Raw genomic sequence first — 19,193 nt, 5'->3', positions numbered from 1 at the left:
GAGAGGATAGAGCGGGGGCCGGGCCCTTGGTGAAAAAGGAGATCCAGGCAGAGAGAGAAATGATGGCAGTACTGCATGAAGCGGAGGAGGAGGCCCACCAGAAAACCTCGGGGTCACGTCAGCACGTGGCGGCTGGTCCTACCGCTTAATTTAACCGCCCCACGCGACTTTTGAGCGCGGCCGTTAAGTTAAGCTAGCTTCATATCCGATCGGCGCGGGTGCGTGCCTGCCTACCCACGGACCGCGTTCATCGCGAGCTGGATATTCTTTTTCAACTTGATCGACTGGAACACGGCCGAAAGACTAGGAAGTTTCATTCTCGGTGCAAGACACAGAGACATTCACGTAGGTAAAATACACACAAACCTTCCATGAGCATATACGGAGGTTGACGAAATTACCATAACGATAACGATCTTATTATTAATGGGCTAGTCGCCATCGCTTGAAAGAAATAGCATCGTTAATTTTTATAATAAATTTCGACATGTACAAGCAATTATGTTAAGTCAAGAGGTCGAATCTAGTTGGACGGGCTCCACCATAAGCGACCTAACCAAATTGCTTCTAGAAAAGTAATTGTGCAAGTGAATACATAGAATCCCTAATAGTAAAGCGACATGTTTTTTTTCCGGGTCCACGTAGTGTCCAAAAGCTAAAACGACATATTTTGTGGAACAAAATTTAAAATGATTTTTTTTGGATGGAGGAAGTATTTCAAATGAAGATAATATATTTTTTAGAGTAAATCGGCTCAGTTTGGTTTCGACCATTGAACTGCAAAACCAGGAATCAATGACCACGCAACTATCAAAACCGTTCATATTTGACCATCGGGCTATTTTGGTGGGTGGTTTTGATGATGTGGATGCCACATGGCGATGGGCTCACTTGTCGGCACCTCTTCTCTCATCTCTCTTTCTTCTGTCATATCACTCTCCTCTCACCCCTGCGCCGGCAGCCGCCCTCCCCCACGCCGACCGCCGTCCTCCCCCCACACCTCCCCTCTGCTCTTCTTCCACCGCCATTCTTCTCCACCGAGCCGAGCACCTGCGCGGCCCAAATACTCCGACCACTGTCCAACTCCAACCCTGACCTCTCTGCGACGAGCTCCGATCGATCCTCGGCCAAAAATCAAAATTCCCCGGCTGCCCAGGGTGTCCGCCCATGCACTCCATGGCCGTCGCCCAAATACGCTGAGCTCCGGCCGTCTCCGTCAAATAGCCGCCGCCCGACCCTTCCCCACATCCTGCTAGGCCTCCCCAACCCCTCATCAGTGAGCGCTAGCGACCACCGTGCAGGGGATTTTGAATCCAGCGTCCGCTCGTGGCTTTGCGTCGCCGCCAAGCCTCAACACCGACGAGCACCTTTCGGCCGTCCTCGACCCCATCTAACACCTCAAATCGATCGCAGGTGAGCTCCTCCACCCCGTGCTCGCCTCCCCCCACCCTTGGCTGCCGCCGTAGCCCTCAGCCTCCGCGGCCGCCGCTTGTGCCCCCACCCGCGAGCTGGCATCGCCGCCGCGCAGAGATGGAGGTGGTGATGAGATGGGAGCTGCGGCATTGGGGGACGGGGGTGCCTGCGTGGGAGCAGATTAGGAGGAGGAGGTCGGCGGCGGCCGGCGTAGGTGAGGTACGGGGGAGGGCGACGACCGACGCAGGGGTGAGAGGAGAGGGATAGGAGAGAAGAAAGAGAGAGGAGAGAAGAGGTGCTGACAAGTGGGCTCATCGCCACGTGGCATCCACATCGCCAAAACCACCCACCAAAATAGACTAATGCCCAAATATGAACGGTTTTGATAATTGCATGGTCAATGATTTCTGATTTTGCAGTTCGATGGTCGAAACCAAACCGAGTTGAAAGTTGGATGGCCAAAAATGAACTTTACTCTATTTTTTATTTATTGATCGATCTTCAATGCCAAATTTGATCCTCCTCTACCAATTGTACCAACTACAGGTAAAAAACAGTATCATACAAACAAAAACAGTATCATACAAACATCGTTGTCTGAATTCAGTCGTAGTTTGGAAATAGTATGCTTCTTGTTGGTCGAGCTCTGGGCTCCATGTGGGAATTAAAGGTTCTAGAATAAATAAAAATGGTTTAAGCCTTTTACTTGTATACTTTGCAATCGAAACAATATGTTTCATGCAAATTCCTGCAAGATAGCTCCACCTTTATGAACTCTTACATAAAGCTACATATATTCAGGTCTAAAAATTTTGAGCTATTACTCCCTCTTTATATAAGCGAAAGTGAAGGCGGTTGTCACATAGCCGTCTTTTGATTGTGTCAAAGTTTGTACTGCGACTACTGGCATCGGAAAAAGCACGCGCAGACCCCACATGCCAGTGGGACGAAGCCCACCGACCAAGCTATAGGTCTGCCTGACCCATGTCCAAGCGAGTCCCCCTTCCCGCCTCCCGCGCTCTTCACCAGCTGGTGCTAGCTGTCGCTCGCTCTCTCATCTTCTCATGTCATGTGACCTCCCCCGTCCCCACTCCCTCGCTCTATTTCTCTCTCCCTGCTCAGATCAGCTCAATCCTCTCTCTCCCAGCCCTCCTGCTTGCCCCTATCATTCCCGTTGCGGCATTGCCCAATTTAGCGCGGAGGAAACGAGCGAGCCGACCCCCCCTGCCCTCACCGTCAATCCGCCAAGCTCGCGCGCGCGGCAGGCGGCGGCACGGCGCGCACCGGCAGCGGGAGCAACAGAAAAAAAAAAAAGGGGAACGAGAGCTAAAAAAAGGCACCGCGCGCGCAATCCCGGCACCCGCGCCCGTCGGCCTTACATTGCCGCCCGGGCCCTCGGCATTGGGGAGGTTTCGGCGTTGCGCCATCCTTCCCGCGTGTTGCGTTGATTCCTCGAACCAACGCGCGCGGCGCAGGGTCCCGGCCATGGCGCAGCTGCCGCCCAAGATCCCCACCATGGCGCCGGCATGGCCGGAGTTCGGGGGCGGGCACCACCACCACGCCCACCACCATCACCAGCGCAGCCCCTCCGTGGGCACGTTCCTCGCCGCACCCATGCCGCCGCTCCCGCCGCCGCAGCAGCAGCACCAGCAGCCGTCGTGGGTCGACGAGTTCCTCGACTTCTCGGCCGCCAAGCGCGGCGCGCACCGCCGCTCCGTCAGCGACTCCGTGGCCTTCCTCGAGCCCGGCCCCGACGACGGCAATGCCGGCGTCGGGGCGCACGACTTCGACCGCCTCGACGACGACCAGCTCCTGTCCATGTTCTCCGACGACATGCCGCCGCCGCCGTCGCAGCAGCAAGCCGCTCCCGCGCCCGCGCCCGTGGCGAGCTCGTCGTCGCCGTCCGACCACAACAGCATCAATGACGAGAAGACGGACAGGGGCGAGACCGAGGAGGCGCAGAGCAAGTGCCACGGGGACGACGCCGCGCCGGGGCAGCCGGCCTCCGCCGCCGCAGTCGATCCCAAGCGTGTCAAGAGGTGATTTTCACCGCTCAATCCTGGCAATGCGCTACCTTGCGAGGCAGAATTATCCAATTTCGTTGCGTTCCTTGGTGCCACAACCGCAGGATCCTGGCGAACCGGCAGTCGGCGCAGCGGTCGCGCGTGCGCAAGCTGCAGTACATCTCGGAGCTGGAGCGCAGCGTCACGTCGCTTCAGGTGCGTGAGAATTGTGCATCCGGCGAGCGTTTTGAGCTGAATTCTGCCAAGAACCGAGCTGAATTATGCTCTCCGCAAGCATTTCCAGCTGAAAATTTGACCGTGCGTGAATCGCAGACGGAGGTGTCGGCGTTATCCCCGCGCGTTGCCTTCCTCGACCACCAGCGCTCGCTGCTGACGCTGGGGAACAGCCACCTCAAGCAGCGAATCACTGCGCTCGCGCAGGACAAGATCTTCAAAGATGGTGACCGCCATTGCCACCCCCCGATAGCAATGTCACCATCGGAATTCAATTCGCGCTGCATGCATGCAATGCAGAGAATTGCCATGATGATGGCTCATCTCACTACCAGTATCTGACGCGGTCTGTATGTATCTGTGTGCAGCTCATCAGGAGGCACTGAAGAAGGAGATCGAGAGGCTGAGGCAAATCTACCACCAGCAGAGCCTGAAGAAAGCCGAGTCGCCCCCAGCGCCCGACGCGGCCCCGATCCGCAGCGACAAGGACCTGATCGCCAGCGAGGGGACCGCCGCGCCCGCGCCCTGCCCGCCCTCGTGATAAGGAGACCATCCATCCGGTCGCTGTAGTGGGGGGTTGGCCTCCGCCTGTCGTCCATGACAACGAGGTGTTGTGTTGCTAGGATTGATTGGTGCAATGTTTGGGTTTGTGCATTCTTTGGGGTGTGATGTGATGTAAAGAGAAAACTGGGTTGGTTTGGTTTGTTCATTCTTGCATCCTCTGTCTGCTGGCTGCTGCTGCCGTGCCTGCTGCTCCTCCCTACCTCCCTGATCTGTAATTTTTGTTTGTGCATTTTGGGCGAAGGTTGTAGGAAAAGATCGTCAAATGTAATTCAGATTGGTTGGGGACAATTTGTCTGTTTGGGGTGGGTTTTTTTTTGTATCTGATCGATCATTCAAAAAAATGCATGTTTCCAGAATCAGAGTCTTGTCCACCCTGAATTCCTCCCCTGCTGCTACTGTCTCCATACTTTTGGCAACTCTGCTGAAACCTGCATGTAAAATGTAAACGTAACTTACCGTGTCTGCACAGCATATACTATTCACCGGATTGTTTTGTTTAACGGTGGTGTGCTTTACAACCAAGCGCAAGCGGATTAACCCCGGCCGTCACATGCGATCCAACCAGACATGCAAGCATCTCATTCCTTGCTGTTTCGCCGACGGGGTTTTTAAACAGCGGCAGGCAAGAACAGGAGGTACCTTCCTTCCGCGGCAAGGGATAGGCATGTTCCTCTGCAGGTGCAGCGGCAGCATGTGCATGTGCGGGCCGCGCCCGTACCGGCCGCTGGAAGTTATTCTGGCAAGCAGGAAATAGTGTGGTTTATGTCCCTGGGCACTCATCAACCTGCAGCAGCCTGGTTCTGAAATCTGGACTCGTCCGTCAGCTTGCCCACGAGGGAGAGGGACAAACCCCGCGAGCACACCTCCTAGGTCTAGGAATGCATGAGTTTCATGGAAATTTCGTATGAGTAAGTGCAAATGTCGCAAGAATACTTGTGCAAAATTTCTTGAACTACGAGGAAATCGTCCACCCGAGATCACCACTAGTTGTTCGGGATCAGTCTTGAGCAAGGTTGGGAGCTAGTTGGGATCCACCCCTACTTTGATTTCTGAATTTCTGAACATTGGCAGAAGTTGCGATGAGAAAGACCAGAAAGTGTCAGGTTTATCAGCCCAACGTCGAGTAAACTAGGTAGAGAAGATGTCCAATGGGCTGGTTGGGCCAGAATGGAAGAAGGCGAGGCCACTAGGCCAGCCCACCCAGTAGGTCCCACCAGTCTCCCAGAGAAGTTTTTTGGTCCGAGCCGGGCAAATTCGATGCAGCCCAGCACGAAAGTCCCCGAGTACCGCATGCATCATCATGGGGACCGTATTCATGTCCAATGTTTGTTGATACGGTCCAATGGATGCAAATAATAGCTTTGGTCCCCGGCCGCCGAGTCCGCCGAGCCCCCCTCCCCCTCCCGGGATGTTTGCCGCCGGGCCAAAAGGTCACGTGAACCTCGCGCGCATCCATGTTTCGTTGCCTCCACCGCCGCCGACTCGCCGTGCACCCGCCGGGGGATCACCATCAGCTCCGGCCTTGGGCGTCACGCGCATGCATGCGCACGCTTGGCGTCTTCCCCTCATCCCCTGTATGATGATGATTCAGGGCGGGCGTCCGGAATCTGGATGGCACCGACACCCGCACCGGCACGCGAATCGCGTGTCAGGCTCAGTCAGGGGATCAGGATGCATGGCACGCAGAAACGTCATCGTCCACGCTTGCCCTATCGGCGCGGCGCACGACAAATCACACATATCACGTGGAGAGGCTTTCGTTGTCACCTCACGGGGCCATGTCAGAGGCCTTGCCGTGCCTCGATCGGATCTCTTCTTCTTCGCATGCAAACTTCATTCCATTCAGCGTATAACGCTGCCGGCTGATTTCGTTCGGGTGATTTGATCCAGTTCGGAATGAGATTAGGCTTCAGTGAAAATTGCCGTTCAATTGGTCTGGTCCGACTAAATCTGGGCTGGCTCGGTTTCACCCTTCACTCGGTCTAGAATGAAACCCCACCCTATCCCCTCCGGAACGAATCCTCAGGAGCCGCTAGTTTCACCCTTCACTCTAAGGTCTGGAATGAAACCCCACCCTATCCCCTCCGGAACGAATCCTTAGGAGCTAGCGGCGCGAGATGCCGACGCGAGACAGCGTGGCGGTGTCGCGAGCTGGCGGCGCGCGAGGCGACGAGACGATTTGGTGCCGCTCCCTCCTCCCCCTTCCTCCTTATCGATGCTAGGCTTCCTATTCCTCCACATGGGTTTAGTGCCGTCCATGGCGTACCGCCAAAATGTCAGTCAGGTTCCGTCGTCTTCCCACGCTCCAAGGGCTTCTTGCGGTTGTGGGGCGAGGAGTGGCGGCGCGGCGGAGCTGGCGCGGTTGTGATCAGTGCCGGCATTGACGGCCGCTGCTGGGCTTGCTATTTTTCCACTGCAGTGGCAACCCGTGTGTGAGAAGGGGCGATATGTGGAGTCTTGCTCTCGTGGTGCTTCTTCTTGCTTCGATTCTTGGATCCAGAGGTGAGCGCAGCTCCACGTGTTGGAAATACATTTTTGATTTCAGCTTCTCCCCCTCCCTTTGCTCTGGTTTCCTAGGGGAGGCCCTATGGTGTATGTTGCTCAACTGGCTCCATGGTGTAGCAATGCAGAGGATGGGTTGTTTCTCTGTATGTTTTCTTCCCGGCCTCTGTTGAGCAATTTCAGAAGAATTCAATGTGTTCTGTTAGGATGACTTCTAGTTCTAGATCAGCAATTTTCTCTGCAATGCGCATGTTGTTTAACAGATCTGTGGCTGAGAGATGCGGTTCTAGGCTTTTACTTCAAAAGTTGAGTGAATTGTGGCAACTGAAATGACAGGATTTAATCCTTTACTGCCGAACGCATGATAATTACTTGTCTAGAAGCATTCCACGCCAAGAATAAGTGAAAAGGCCGGATCCACTCTAGCCTGGAACCGTTCCAGGTCTGGAACCGTTCCTTTCTGCTGAACGAGGCCTTCGCCGGCTCGAACGAAGAACACCCGGCGTCTGAAATCCAAATCCTCATCCCTGGCTGCAAGCTAGCTGCGCATGCCAATGTCAATGTGTGAGAGCGTGTGTTTTTTCTGGATTCAGATTCAGTGAAAATAGTGAATGAACGAACCTACCTGGAGTAGTACTGTAGCAACCCGACAGTGGACCGGGACTTTACTCTGAATCGCTGGCTGCTGTCTGCTACAGTTCTGAATCAGTGGATCGCTTCTTTTAGTACTTTTTAGTACTATTATTATTATGTTCCTTGGGAAGCAAACACCAGACAGCTCTGAATCAAAGATCGCTCCCTGTCACGGCTCAGCGCACGTGATGCCATCTCATCGATCAGTCATCACGATCACATGATTCGGCCATTCGGATCATGGCAAAAAAAAATTTCTTTTCAAAGAAAGGGTCAGGGCAACTGATGCCCAGAGTTTGCATGCACGTAATGCGTTTCTGCTTTTTTTTTTAAAAAAAAAACATTGCATTCTACCCAGAGAACACGATGGGTGCGTGTGATTCAGGTGTCATCTATGCCGAATTCAGCGCTTCAATTCTCACCAGCTAACAAGATGGATTCGCGACCCCTGCTGCATGGCTGCGTCTACACAAAACGACAGTGCCAACTCCTCGCTAGAGTGCATGATGGTTGATCCAACATTGCCCCGATCGGTCCAGATCCGGAGTGACACGTCGGATCCTACTCGAAAAAAACACTTGAAAGTTTAACCATTTTGAGGTGTTCTTCCTTTGGGCCGTTGGGCAGTCTTCAGGCATGTCTGTGGGATCGGAGAGCCCCGGTCGAGGTGCAACAGATCCAGCAGTCGTCGAGATCCGAAACATCCTGCCCAGCTGTCCCGCTTCACTTGCTGCATATGGATGGGTTTTGTTGCGACGTGTGTGTCAGTGTGTGTGCAAGCTTGAAACCTTGAATGAACCAACCAATGAACCACCTCCTCCAAGCTCCAATCCTCCTTGGCCATGGCTGGTAGGATAGGACCACAGGTTATAGCGATTTGCCCATTGGACCGGAGGCCTCGGCTGCGCGCGCAGAGACGAAGGAGAGCAGAGATGCATGCAGGGGCACGGACACGGACAGGGCCGCCGGCGTTGGTGCGTGTGCTGCATCTTGGAGGTTGGAGCTACCGACGAGTGGGGGTGGGGCCAGGGCCGGCTCTAGGGGAGGGGCAGGCCGTACGACCGTCCGGGCTCATGAAACTGAGGACTAAGATCATATAGGTAATTAGAGGGTGTTTGGATCCTGAAGTTGAAGTTTAGTTCGTGTCACATCGGATATTCGGATGCTAATTAGGAGGATTAAACATAAGCTAATTACAAAACTAATTGCAGAACCCCTAGGCTAAATCGCGAGACGAATCTATTAAGCCTAATTAATCCATCATTAGCGAATGTTTACTGTAGCACCATATTGTCAAATCATGGACTAATTAGGCTTAATAGATTCGTGTCGCGATTTAGCCTAGGGGTTGTGAAATTGGTTTTGTAATTAGCTTATGTTTAATACTCCGAATTAGTGTCAAACATTGGATATGACAGGGCTAAAGTTTAGCCCGGGGATCCAATTAGTACATATAGTTTGGTTGGTGGACTTTGTTTCAGCCTTTCAAAATGCCCCGCGTAACAACTCTTGTCCATGTCAAATCAGGCCTACCAAATTGCTCTGTGCCGGTACTAGGCTTGCCAAATTGCTTCGTGCCTGTGCCATCCCTGACTCTGTATACGTATACACTCCTGACTCTGTGGTCGTGCCGCCGCCGATGCAATCAGACGATCAGAGCCATCATCACGTAGGTGCAGGAGGTGAGCGCCGAGCGCCGCATCTGGAGCGCGTCAGAGGACAGAGGCGAGCCGCGTGCGCCGTCAGGGTCAGAGGCGAGCGCTTATTTGAAGTTCAATCTTCATTTTCTTTTTTGTCAATTTTGTCAAAGAGCAATCATCTAATTAATATTATTTCTTCATGTAGTATTTCCATCCTTCGTCAATTGCGTAGAAGGAGCAGTGCCTTACGGCTTTGAGGGAGAATCTTGGCAATTCCATCCTTCATCAATTGCATATCGGATTCTCTTAACTATTATAGTGACAGTAGCATTAGCCGAAAGAAGTTTCTCCAAATTGAAACTATTGAAAAATTATTAAAGATTGAATGGATTGGCTATGTGCAGCATTGAGAAGGATGTTTTGGACAACATTAATCTTGATACTATTTTTGAAGATTTTACATCAAGAAATGCCCGAAGACGATTTTTTATAAAGCACTGAAGCATTATATCTTTATTTGAGTTAATCATCATGATTATTATTTTTATTTTTTTACACTATTGTTATATTTTATGAGCTATATGAATTGCAAAGTTTATACTTTAGTTTTGATATTAAAAATTAGTTCAACAGGCCCTTATCTTTATGCTTGCCCAAAGGTCCTTAGAATTATAGAGCCGGTCCTGGGTGGGGCTGACCTTTGCTGACGACGGGTGCGGCAGCGAGCGAGGGAGGTGTCGCCGCCGGCCGGATGAAGGAAGGATGGATGCCGCGGCGCGCATGCTCCTCGTGGTCGTGGATCGTGGTGGAGTCGTGGGCCAGCTCCTGTTTCTTGTGCGCGGCCGCTCCAGCCCGCAGGCCGCGCCCCAGGTTTTGTTTTTATTTTCTAAGCTAAGCCGCGACCCACCTGTTGCATCATCGAGTCAAGTCAGCTAATCACAGTTCGAAGTCCCTTTCCCTAACCAGCTAATGCGGTCTAGCAGCCATCTATGCTATTCATCTACCTTTAATTGGTTGGTTATGAGATATTGGTCGAAGGCTAGGCACAACCATTTTTGCAAAGGCACGCTCAGTTTGATCTGGGATGAGACTTTAGTCACCTAAATTTTAGTCCCCGATGATCCAAACAGTGGATCTAAAGGTGGATTAAAATTAGCCAACCCTCCTATTTAGATCCATCATCTAAAATTTAGCTGCAAAGGATCCAAACAGGTCCAGCTAAACTTTACCCAAGCCCAAAAAGAGATTTAGCCATTAGGTGATCAAGAGTAGCTAAAACCATCTAAAAGTGGTGAAAGCCCACCAAAACATACCCTAATTCTCATGGCAAGGCTAAAATGGCCTGCACTTTCGATAAGAGAGAGCGGTAGGTTTTGATTTTTACAAAAAATATATCATCCCATTCTTGATTATTCTTATCCCTATTTTCTATGATTTTTAGTATTATCAGACGCTCGCGGCATCAGTACATCTCAACTTAGGTTACTGTCGGATTTGGTGACCGGCAGTCCACCAGAGGGTTACCCAGGTGGTAGATTTGTAGGAGGGGAGATCGTAAGATCAAGAACTCGAATGGTAACATAGAGGTGCAAGGTTAGGTAGGTTCGGGTCTTCGGAGAGTAATACCATACGTCTTGTGTTTTGGTGGATGTATCGCTGATCGCAGATGCGAAGAGTTAACGTGAGGTGGGATGAGTTGAGGTGCATTACCCCCAGGGGTGTCCCTAGCCACCGTATATAGGCTGATGACCTAGAGTTACAAGTCAGATAGGATCTAATCGTAGTTGGTTGTTACATGGAAAGCAATCTGAGTCGGACTACAACAAGTATCTTGCAATATCTGGGCAAAATCGGTTCGCTCGGCCTTCGGACTTGTGCTCCACGTATCTTCATGCCTTAGCCCGCACGACGTGGTCACGCAGGCCCACCTGTCAGGACCGACCAGTGTCTTGGTCGACAGGGACCCGTGGGTACCCTTATCCCTCAAGCCCCCGAGCAATGTGGAGTTGAATAGGAGCTTGATAGATGCGCAACAAAGCTTGTAATTAACTGAGCTGAAGTTGCGGTTTTGTCATAGTGATTGAGAGGCTGCGCAATGCTCAAAAAAGAAGAAAAAAAATTATATCTTGAGCAAGCATACAACCGAGTGCGCATGGCACAGGCGACTGCCGAGCTGGAGGATGGCGGTCATCCTGTGGGTCGAAGGGAAGCACATAGAGGGCGTCGCAAGACACACTCCATATGGAGTAGCCCCTGAGTATTGAAGCGATTAAAGTAATCGGTCCAATGGTCAAGAATCTAATGTATCGTTTTCGTCATAAAAGGGATCCAAATATAGTGCCCAGCCCCCGAGCACGAGGACTGGCGGAACCACGGAGGCACGCAGACCTGAAATAGGCATGCAGCCCCAGAGCGTAAGGACTGGTGGAGCCACGGAGGCATGCCAACCTGAAATAGGCACCCAGCCCCCGAGCACGAGGACTGACGGAGCCACGGAGGCACGTTGACCTGAAGTAGGTGTTCAGCCCCCGAGCGTGAGGACTAGCGGAGCCACGGAGGCACGCTGACCTTAAATAGGCGCCCAGCCCTCAAGCGCGAGGACTGGTAGAACCGCGGAGGCACACCAATCTGGAATGGGCGCCCAGCCCCTCAGCATGAGGACTGGCGGAGCCAAGGAGGCACGCCGACCTGAAATAGGTGCCCAGCCCCCGAGCGTGAGGACTGGCAGAGCCAAGGAGGTACACCAACCAAAGTAAGACACCTAGTCCCCGAGCTTGGGAGCCGGCTGAGTCGCGGAAGTACGCCGAGTCGTCTGTGGTGCCCAGCCCCCGAGCTTGGGAGCCGGCCAAGCCACGAAAGTACGCCAGTCGCCTACCGCCCCGAGCCAGAGAGGTCGGCCAGGCAACGGGAGGCATGCCAAGTCGTTTTTAGCGCCCAACCCTCGAGCCTGGGAGCCGGACGAGCCGCGAAAGCACTCCAAGTTTCCTCCTGCACCTAGCCCTCGAGCCTGGGAGGTCGGCCGGGTGGTAGGAATCACGCCGAGTCGTTTCTGAGCTATAAAAGTAGAATGCAATCACTATGTAGCATACTATAGAACATTTAATAATTGAATAACTCGGAGTTTTATTCGGCGTATAAATAAATCCTTGCGCGTCCTGCTTTTGTGGGCCATGTAATTTTCTCGGGTAGTTAGTCTGTTATGTTTAAGCACCTAGCCTTGCTTAGCCAGCAGTCTGCTGAGAGCGGATCTCGAGTTTGTAGACAAGGCATCACAAGACAAGTCAAGGTTTCACGGATTAAATAGTGTGCTACCCAAATACTTTAGCAACCATTAAGAGAGATGGACAAGCCGCAAAGCAGTCAGAACTGTGTGGAAAAGCAAAGAGCGTGCACTGGCACTCATAGGGCGCAACCTCCGACTTCCTGTGTAGTGGATGGACCAAGCTGTATAAGCAGTCGGAGGTGCGACCAGGGTGGTCAGCAAAAATCATGGAGACATTGGAGGCATGTGGAGATATACGAAAGTCATAAAATATTTAATTGAATATATGACTTAGCTTGGTTCGTGACCGAGTCAAAGAATGCACCAAGTTGGCTGAATGCCTTGATGAAGGAGAGCGTCGTGGAGTGCACCAAGAATGTCATGGCGCTTCTGAAGACGCACTTCCCCGGCTGGCCGTGGAACGTGTCGGAACGGGCGTTGCGGAGAACTTTGATGTTGGTAACTTCCTGGAGCTGACCAAGCAATATCGACAAGCCATGGAGGACAGTTAAGGAATTGGACCTGTAATGAAAAAACTGTAAAATGTATCAATCTGTGCCATGGGGCAAGAAAACTTATTGATTAACTTATGTATAGGCAAAACTTCTTTCCTCCATTGGTATGTTTGACAGGACACCATGTGGCCTAGGCCTGTAGCCGCTAAGCACCTAGTCTAGCCTAGCCAGCACTCTGCTGAGAGCGGATCTCGAGCTTGTAGAGGGGCGAATGCAAGGTTGTCTAAGTTTCGCATGCTAGGACGCCTTCCACACGAATTAGTCGCGCAACCTTGAGAGGGGTAGTAGAAAAGTTTGGACCCGGAGGTCGGCGCATAGCGAGGAAATCCCCCGAGCGTGAAGGCGAGGGTGTGGTCTGTCGAACAGGTCGGATAGCCTCTGAGCGTGGAGGTGAGGGTGTGGTCTGTCGAACATGTCGGACAACCCCCAAGCGTGATTAAGAGCTTGGCTAAGAAAGCGAGAAGGTAGTAGTCTGAGGTTTCATGTGACGGTTTGCACATACATCTTTCTCATTTTGGAATAGTTTACGCTTTTCTAGGTTTATACACACACACACATCTATATATAGAAAAAAGTGTATTTTTCATCCCCTAAGTATCACAAAGGTGTGACTTTCATCCCTTATATTTTAATCTGTGCAAATTAATCCCCTATCTAATTAAACCGATGTATTATTCTTCCTACCTCGGTTTAACAATGGTTTATACCATGTAAGCAGCTGATTAATCACTAGTACTTAGACACGTCAGCCAGCGGACCAACAGCTCCAGAAGGCCTTCCATTAATCATGCGCTAGAGTGGGCTGCTCAAGCCACATTGAATCAAGCTCCAACACCACCAAATTGACCTCTGTTGTAGGCAAATCGACACCCACAGCAGCTGAATCGAGAGCTCCATCACTACGAAATTGAGCGCCGATGTGGACAAATCGAACCCCGCCGCCGCCAAATCGAGCACCGCTGCAGCTGAATTGAGCTCAAACGTCGCAACTTTAGCCCCGCCGGCCACCGAATCAAGCCTGCTGACCGCAACATCTAGCTCCAGCGCCACCGCGTCGAGCCCCGCCGGCCACCGAATCAAGCCTGCTGACCGCAACATCGAGCTCCCCCGTCGCCACATCGAGCTATGGTGCTAGGCATGTTGAGAAACAACAAGGGAATAAACGTTGTGGGATTAGTTAGTTTCCCGTCCCATCTCCTTCCTGGGTGTCTTGCTGCTGAAGAGTGGAGGAGAAGGAAAGGTGCTGATGTTAGCCGGTGGCACTGTGGCGGCGGCAACCATGAGCTAGAAAATAGGAGTAGGCGCGGATTGCTTAACCAGGAGGTGCATGCTACTGCTATGTGTCAAGAGCTTCTGCTTTGGCCTGCTCGATCTTCACCAACAGGTAATCAATAGCTTAGCTAGGAGTAGTGTTGTTAATTTGTGGATTGGGGAGCTCATGGCTTCAAGAGTACAGACTTTTTTCACAGTTGCCATGTGGCCGATTGGTCTTGATGCAAATGTATGCCCTTATCAGGTTAACATGATTAATAGAGATGTAAAACTCAGAAACACAAATTGAATAAGTCATACATGTCTAAGATTCGCAAAAGTAACAAAATAAGGAATTCCACAAAATAAAGATGGATAAAACACACAAATTGGCCATCTCAATCTTACAGGCATAGTTGTGGCAGGTTATTCTTTTTCTTCCTAAGTTCCTAAGTTCTGAGATGCGCATTAGCAGACTGCAGGTTGGAAGATGAGCATTGTCCCTCGGAGAGCTTGGTGCTGTCACTTTTCTTCCTCTTCTTTGTACCAACCTGCATAGTACATACTTAGATTTAAGTGTATTTAGGTAGGGAAAAAGGACATAAAACATGAAAAAAATTAACTAACCATGCTTTTGTTCTGTGATGGTGCTTTCGGTGGAGGGTTATCCTGTCCTGCACCTCCTCTATGTGCAGCCAGGTGAGCTTTATATTTTTGCAAGTTCTCTTGTTGTGAGTAGTACATTTGCATCATTATACAGCTTTGCAAGTTCTCTTCTTGTGAGTAGTACATTTGCACCAGCTGCATTTAATTTTTGTTCCTACCTTTGATGACTTTGTCGCTTTAGGTTTCTCATGTCCTTCTCTTGTATGCTCTTTCTTAGACCTTCCAGGAAGCTTCACATAGCCTGGAGCTACAATTCTAGGTTTATCTGATGTTGGCCATTGTTGCATGCCCTCAACAGGTTCTAGGCAATGTGCATAAGTCCGCTTGAAATGTTCTACCGAGTAACAATTAGCCACATATGCATCTAGATTGTTAGTAAGCAAGTGTATGCATGATATAGCATGATGGCAAGGTAGTCCTGACAGTTCCCAGTATCTACAGCTACACTTTCTCTCATTCAAATCAACAGTATATCTATGAGTAAAATACTTCACCTCAAATTTGCCTGCACCATTCAAGATTGCTTCACAATTTGCAGTCAACTTGATGTATGAGTTTATTTTCTTGTAAATAATGGGACATATTAGCCCTGTCCATCTGTCGCACTTTGTCATTTGTTCCTAGATGCTAACCATTACCTTCCTCCTAATGGTTTCTAGCATAGAAATGATAGGAAAAAATCTTGCTTCAACAATCCATTTGTTAAAGCTCTCATATATGTTATTGTCTACACTGTCACAGTTGGATCCTAATTTGAAGTAAGCTCTAGACCAGTGTTGAGAGGCTATTTTAAGGATAGCGTCAGCTCCATCTCTTGTTTTATTTGCAAGCTTGGCCCTCGCTAAATTGAACAGAGGCACACTTGGTGCCTTTGCACATCTCCAAAAGAGTTTTTGCCATTCCTTTGTCCTGTAGGTTTTTCTCCAGTTAGCGTAGATATGCCTTGCACAGTTTCTATGTTCAGCCTGAGGTGCCCAAAAGCTCACAACATTGATAATGCCCTTTTGCTGGTCAGAAATTATCACCCACCCAATACCATCACTCACTAGCACATCCTTGAATAGCAGATAATAGAACCAATCCCATGATTCATTATTCTCCTTTTCCACCACGGCCCATGCTATTGGGTACATTTGGTTGTTTGCATCCCTCCCTAAGGTACACAATAGCTCTCCGTTGGTTGCGCCTTTAAAGAAGCAACCATCAAGGCCTATCACTCTCCTACATCCAGCCATGAATCCCTTCTTTATTGCATCTAGGCACACATACATTCTCTGAAAGATTGATACTTCTTTATTAGGTTCAAGCTTGACAACGAGAGTTGATCCAGGGTTAGTTCTGAGCAGTTCCGCTTGATACTCATATATTTTGCCATACTGTCCCTTTGTTGCATCAAGCCACTTTAGCATAACAAGCTTCTTAGCTCTCTTTACTTTATAAATGCTAACATCAGCAAACATTTCCTCTGCAATATGAGATTTTAGACTACCTATCCTCCAACATGGGTTGGCTCTGATTAGCTTTTCATACTTCATAGCTATTCTTTTTGCAGTCACTAACTTGTTATCTTTCCTTTGTGGGCATGTGTGCAGATCATTGAAGGTTGTGATTTGCCAACTTTTAGATTTGGTTGTATCAGATAGAAGGCATGTCCATGGGCATGTAACCCAATCACACACAGCTCTAACCCTCTCTAGGTCATCCTTCTTAAATCTGATTAGTTTCCTCTCATGAAGTCCATACTTTATGATTGCCTCCTTAAATTGTTTCTTATCAGTAAATTTCATACCCAAAGAGAACTGTGGCACCTCATGATTTTCGCTGAACCTAGGATATCTTGACTCTCTTTTGACAAGGTGCCCTTCATCATCTATTTCATCAAATGAATCATTAAAGTTAGGTGAGTCTTCATATACACTGCCATCCATCTTCATTCTCATCTCCTACCATGTTTTTTGATCCAACCGATAACCTCTCAAAATAAATCTCATCTAGGTGCTCATACTTGCCTTCACGAAGCATCTTCTTATACTCCCTGAATTTTTCAGTGACAACAGCTCCCTCATCATCTTCTTCAGATGATGATGAATCACCATCCACATACTGACTGTCACTGCTCTCTTCATCCTCTTCTTCGACCACCTGCACAATCTGTTGCTTCTTCTTAGCTACAGTCCTTGTACCATTCTTTGACCTTGACTTTGGATTGTCATAAAACTCATTACAATTTATTGTCTCACTACATCTGACTTCAATTAGTGGAGGAGTAGGCACAACTGGAGTAATCAGGTTGCTTGTAGCCATATTACCACCACTAGATTCAACATATACCTCTGCATAAGTCCAGTCCAGAATGGTATTCTTCATGAGTTCAAAGTTTGTATCATCATATAACAACATGAATCCATCACGCATATCCCTATCGGGCATTAACCAGTGGAATCTCATGTCATTTGCCTCCTGACCAGACACCTCCCTGAAATGCCCTCTAATCTCTTTTAGAGACATCTTGTTGCGTTCAATATATATCAACTCATCAGACCCACCAACGTAGCTGACATTGCCACCACTACTCACAAGATCGCCATCCCAATGAATATGAACTGCTTGGTATTCGACATGATCCATCTCTACCCTACATGAAGATGTATTCTAGATGGTCACGACGAGCCGGCCATGTTGATGAATAGAGGATGAACACAACAAAATATAAAATGAGATGCAAACAGGAGAGCTTACCAGAAGAATTGTAGGCTTAGTGACGTGAATCAATTTTGTGCATCTGCCGTCGCGTATGTATGCTGCTGCCGCCGCCGCCATCTTCACGAGCACTCGCGCACTAGGGTTTATGTTAACCACCGTATGGCTCGATTCAATGTGGCTTGGGCGGCCCACGCGAGCGCACGATTAATGTCAATGTGGCTTGGGCGGCCCACGCGAGCGCACGATTAATGTCAATGTGGCCCATGATTAATGGAAGGCTTGCTGGAGCTGTTGGTCTGCTGGCTGACATGTTTAAGTACTAGTGATTAGTCTGCTTACGTGGCATAAACCGTTGTTAACCCAAGGTGGGATGAATAATGCACCGGTTTAATTAGATAGGGGATTGATCTGTACCAAGTAAAACATAAGGGATGAAAGTCACACTTTTTTGATACTTAGGGGACGAAAAATACACTTTTTGATATATATATATATATATATATATATATATATATATGATCTTAAACTTATCTTACAATTTTTTTACACTGGAGTATCTATTAAAGAAAGATTGCTCTTGGATATGCAAACATTGGTCAAACGGGCTAAATGTTGTGAAGAAAAATAAGAAAAATATTCGAAGAAGAAGAGGGGAAATCATACAAGATAATCCAGAGAAATGGCTTCGGATGCCATCTAGAATACAAGAATAAAAAGCGGCACAATCTATAGCCTTACAAGGATGATGCGACAGTTTTCGCCAATAAGAAGCTAGTAGATAATTGACTTCCCTTTGTTCAGTTGCATTGACCTTTCACGCAAGCTGGCCGCCACTTTAGAACGTTCGACTAGTTTCACTTGGAGAAGAATGTTCTACACTACTGTGTATTTGTCAAATTAAAGTCAGTTTGTAGGCAAGCTGAGAGCTGCAAACGTCGTTATCGGAGGCCCCAGGAGCCAGAAAGATTTGCCGAGGAATCAGCTACAACTACAACCACCAAATCCGCCAGCTCCACCTTGTTTGACGCAACGTGTTTGTGGCTTTGTGGCTTTTCCACACATCTACGTAACCCATGGTGATAGAGCAATGTTATATAATCAATACTATATTTTTATTTTATTTTTTCATGAAATTCTCTGGCACACATGGATCCACGGTACTATAAAAATATGGTAGATGTACCAAGCTGTCAGTTAGGAACTCAAAGTTATATTATTAATACCAGCCCAGTTACTGTAGGAATGCCTTTATAACCTTCACCGAAAGATGGCCTGTTGTTTTCCTTAGTATGGTAGACGATCCATATTCTAGAGGGTCAAAGGGGAGGAAGCCTTGCCACCACCTCGATCTATCTATCTTATAATCTAGATGATCAAGAGAGAGTAAACCTACTCACCATCTTCCTTTGTCATACATTTTTCCACAAACACCTATTACCATACTCAAGCTCATTGTATAGCCACTCCAAGAAATTTAATCATTTATCTTGGATTCCTCTTAAAAAAGGTTGCAATTGAATCAATAAGCTTAATAATTGTCCAATTTTTGCCAGTACCAATGATACTATATTGCACAGGCATAAAAGCCCTAGCACATTTTTTTTATAGAAAAAGGATAATATTCCGACCTCTGCGACTGCACACAGCCATAGCCCTAGCACAGATGGCACATTTTTATTTTTATTTTCACTGACCGTAGAGTCTTAAGGTTTGAGATGTAATGTGACAACAGTAGGTAACAAGCAATATGAAAACATGGGAAAAGAAGATAAAACATCGTTGACTATTTTGTTTAGGAAGATGTTTG

At 48.9% G+C, this 19,193-nt stretch overlaps 1 protein-coding gene across 1 annotated transcript; it reads left to right on the top strand.

Annotated features, from left to right (window-relative positions):
* Positions 1-2,898: 2,898 nt before the first annotated feature.
* LOC101770717 (basic leucine zipper 2) lies at positions 2,899-4,570 on the top strand. The gene is made up of 4 exons (XM_004968552.3): positions 2,899-3,452; positions 3,542-3,632; positions 3,750-3,876; positions 4,019-4,570. The coding sequence occupies exons 1-4, from the start codon at positions 2,899-2,901 to the stop codon at positions 4,189-4,191; spliced, it is 945 nt and encodes a 314-aa protein (XP_004968609.1). The 3' UTR covers positions 4,192-4,570.
* Positions 4,571-19,193: the final 14,623 nt, after the last annotated feature.

Source organism: Setaria italica, chromosome V, assembly GCF_000263155.2.
Source record: "Setaria italica strain Yugu1 chromosome V, Setaria_italica_v2.0, whole genome shotgun sequence".
Taxonomy (NCBI): domain Eukaryota; kingdom Viridiplantae; phylum Streptophyta; class Magnoliopsida; order Poales; family Poaceae; genus Setaria; species Setaria italica.
Note: the sequence above shows the minus strand (reverse complement) of the source record. Positions and strands in the feature narration are given on the sequence as shown.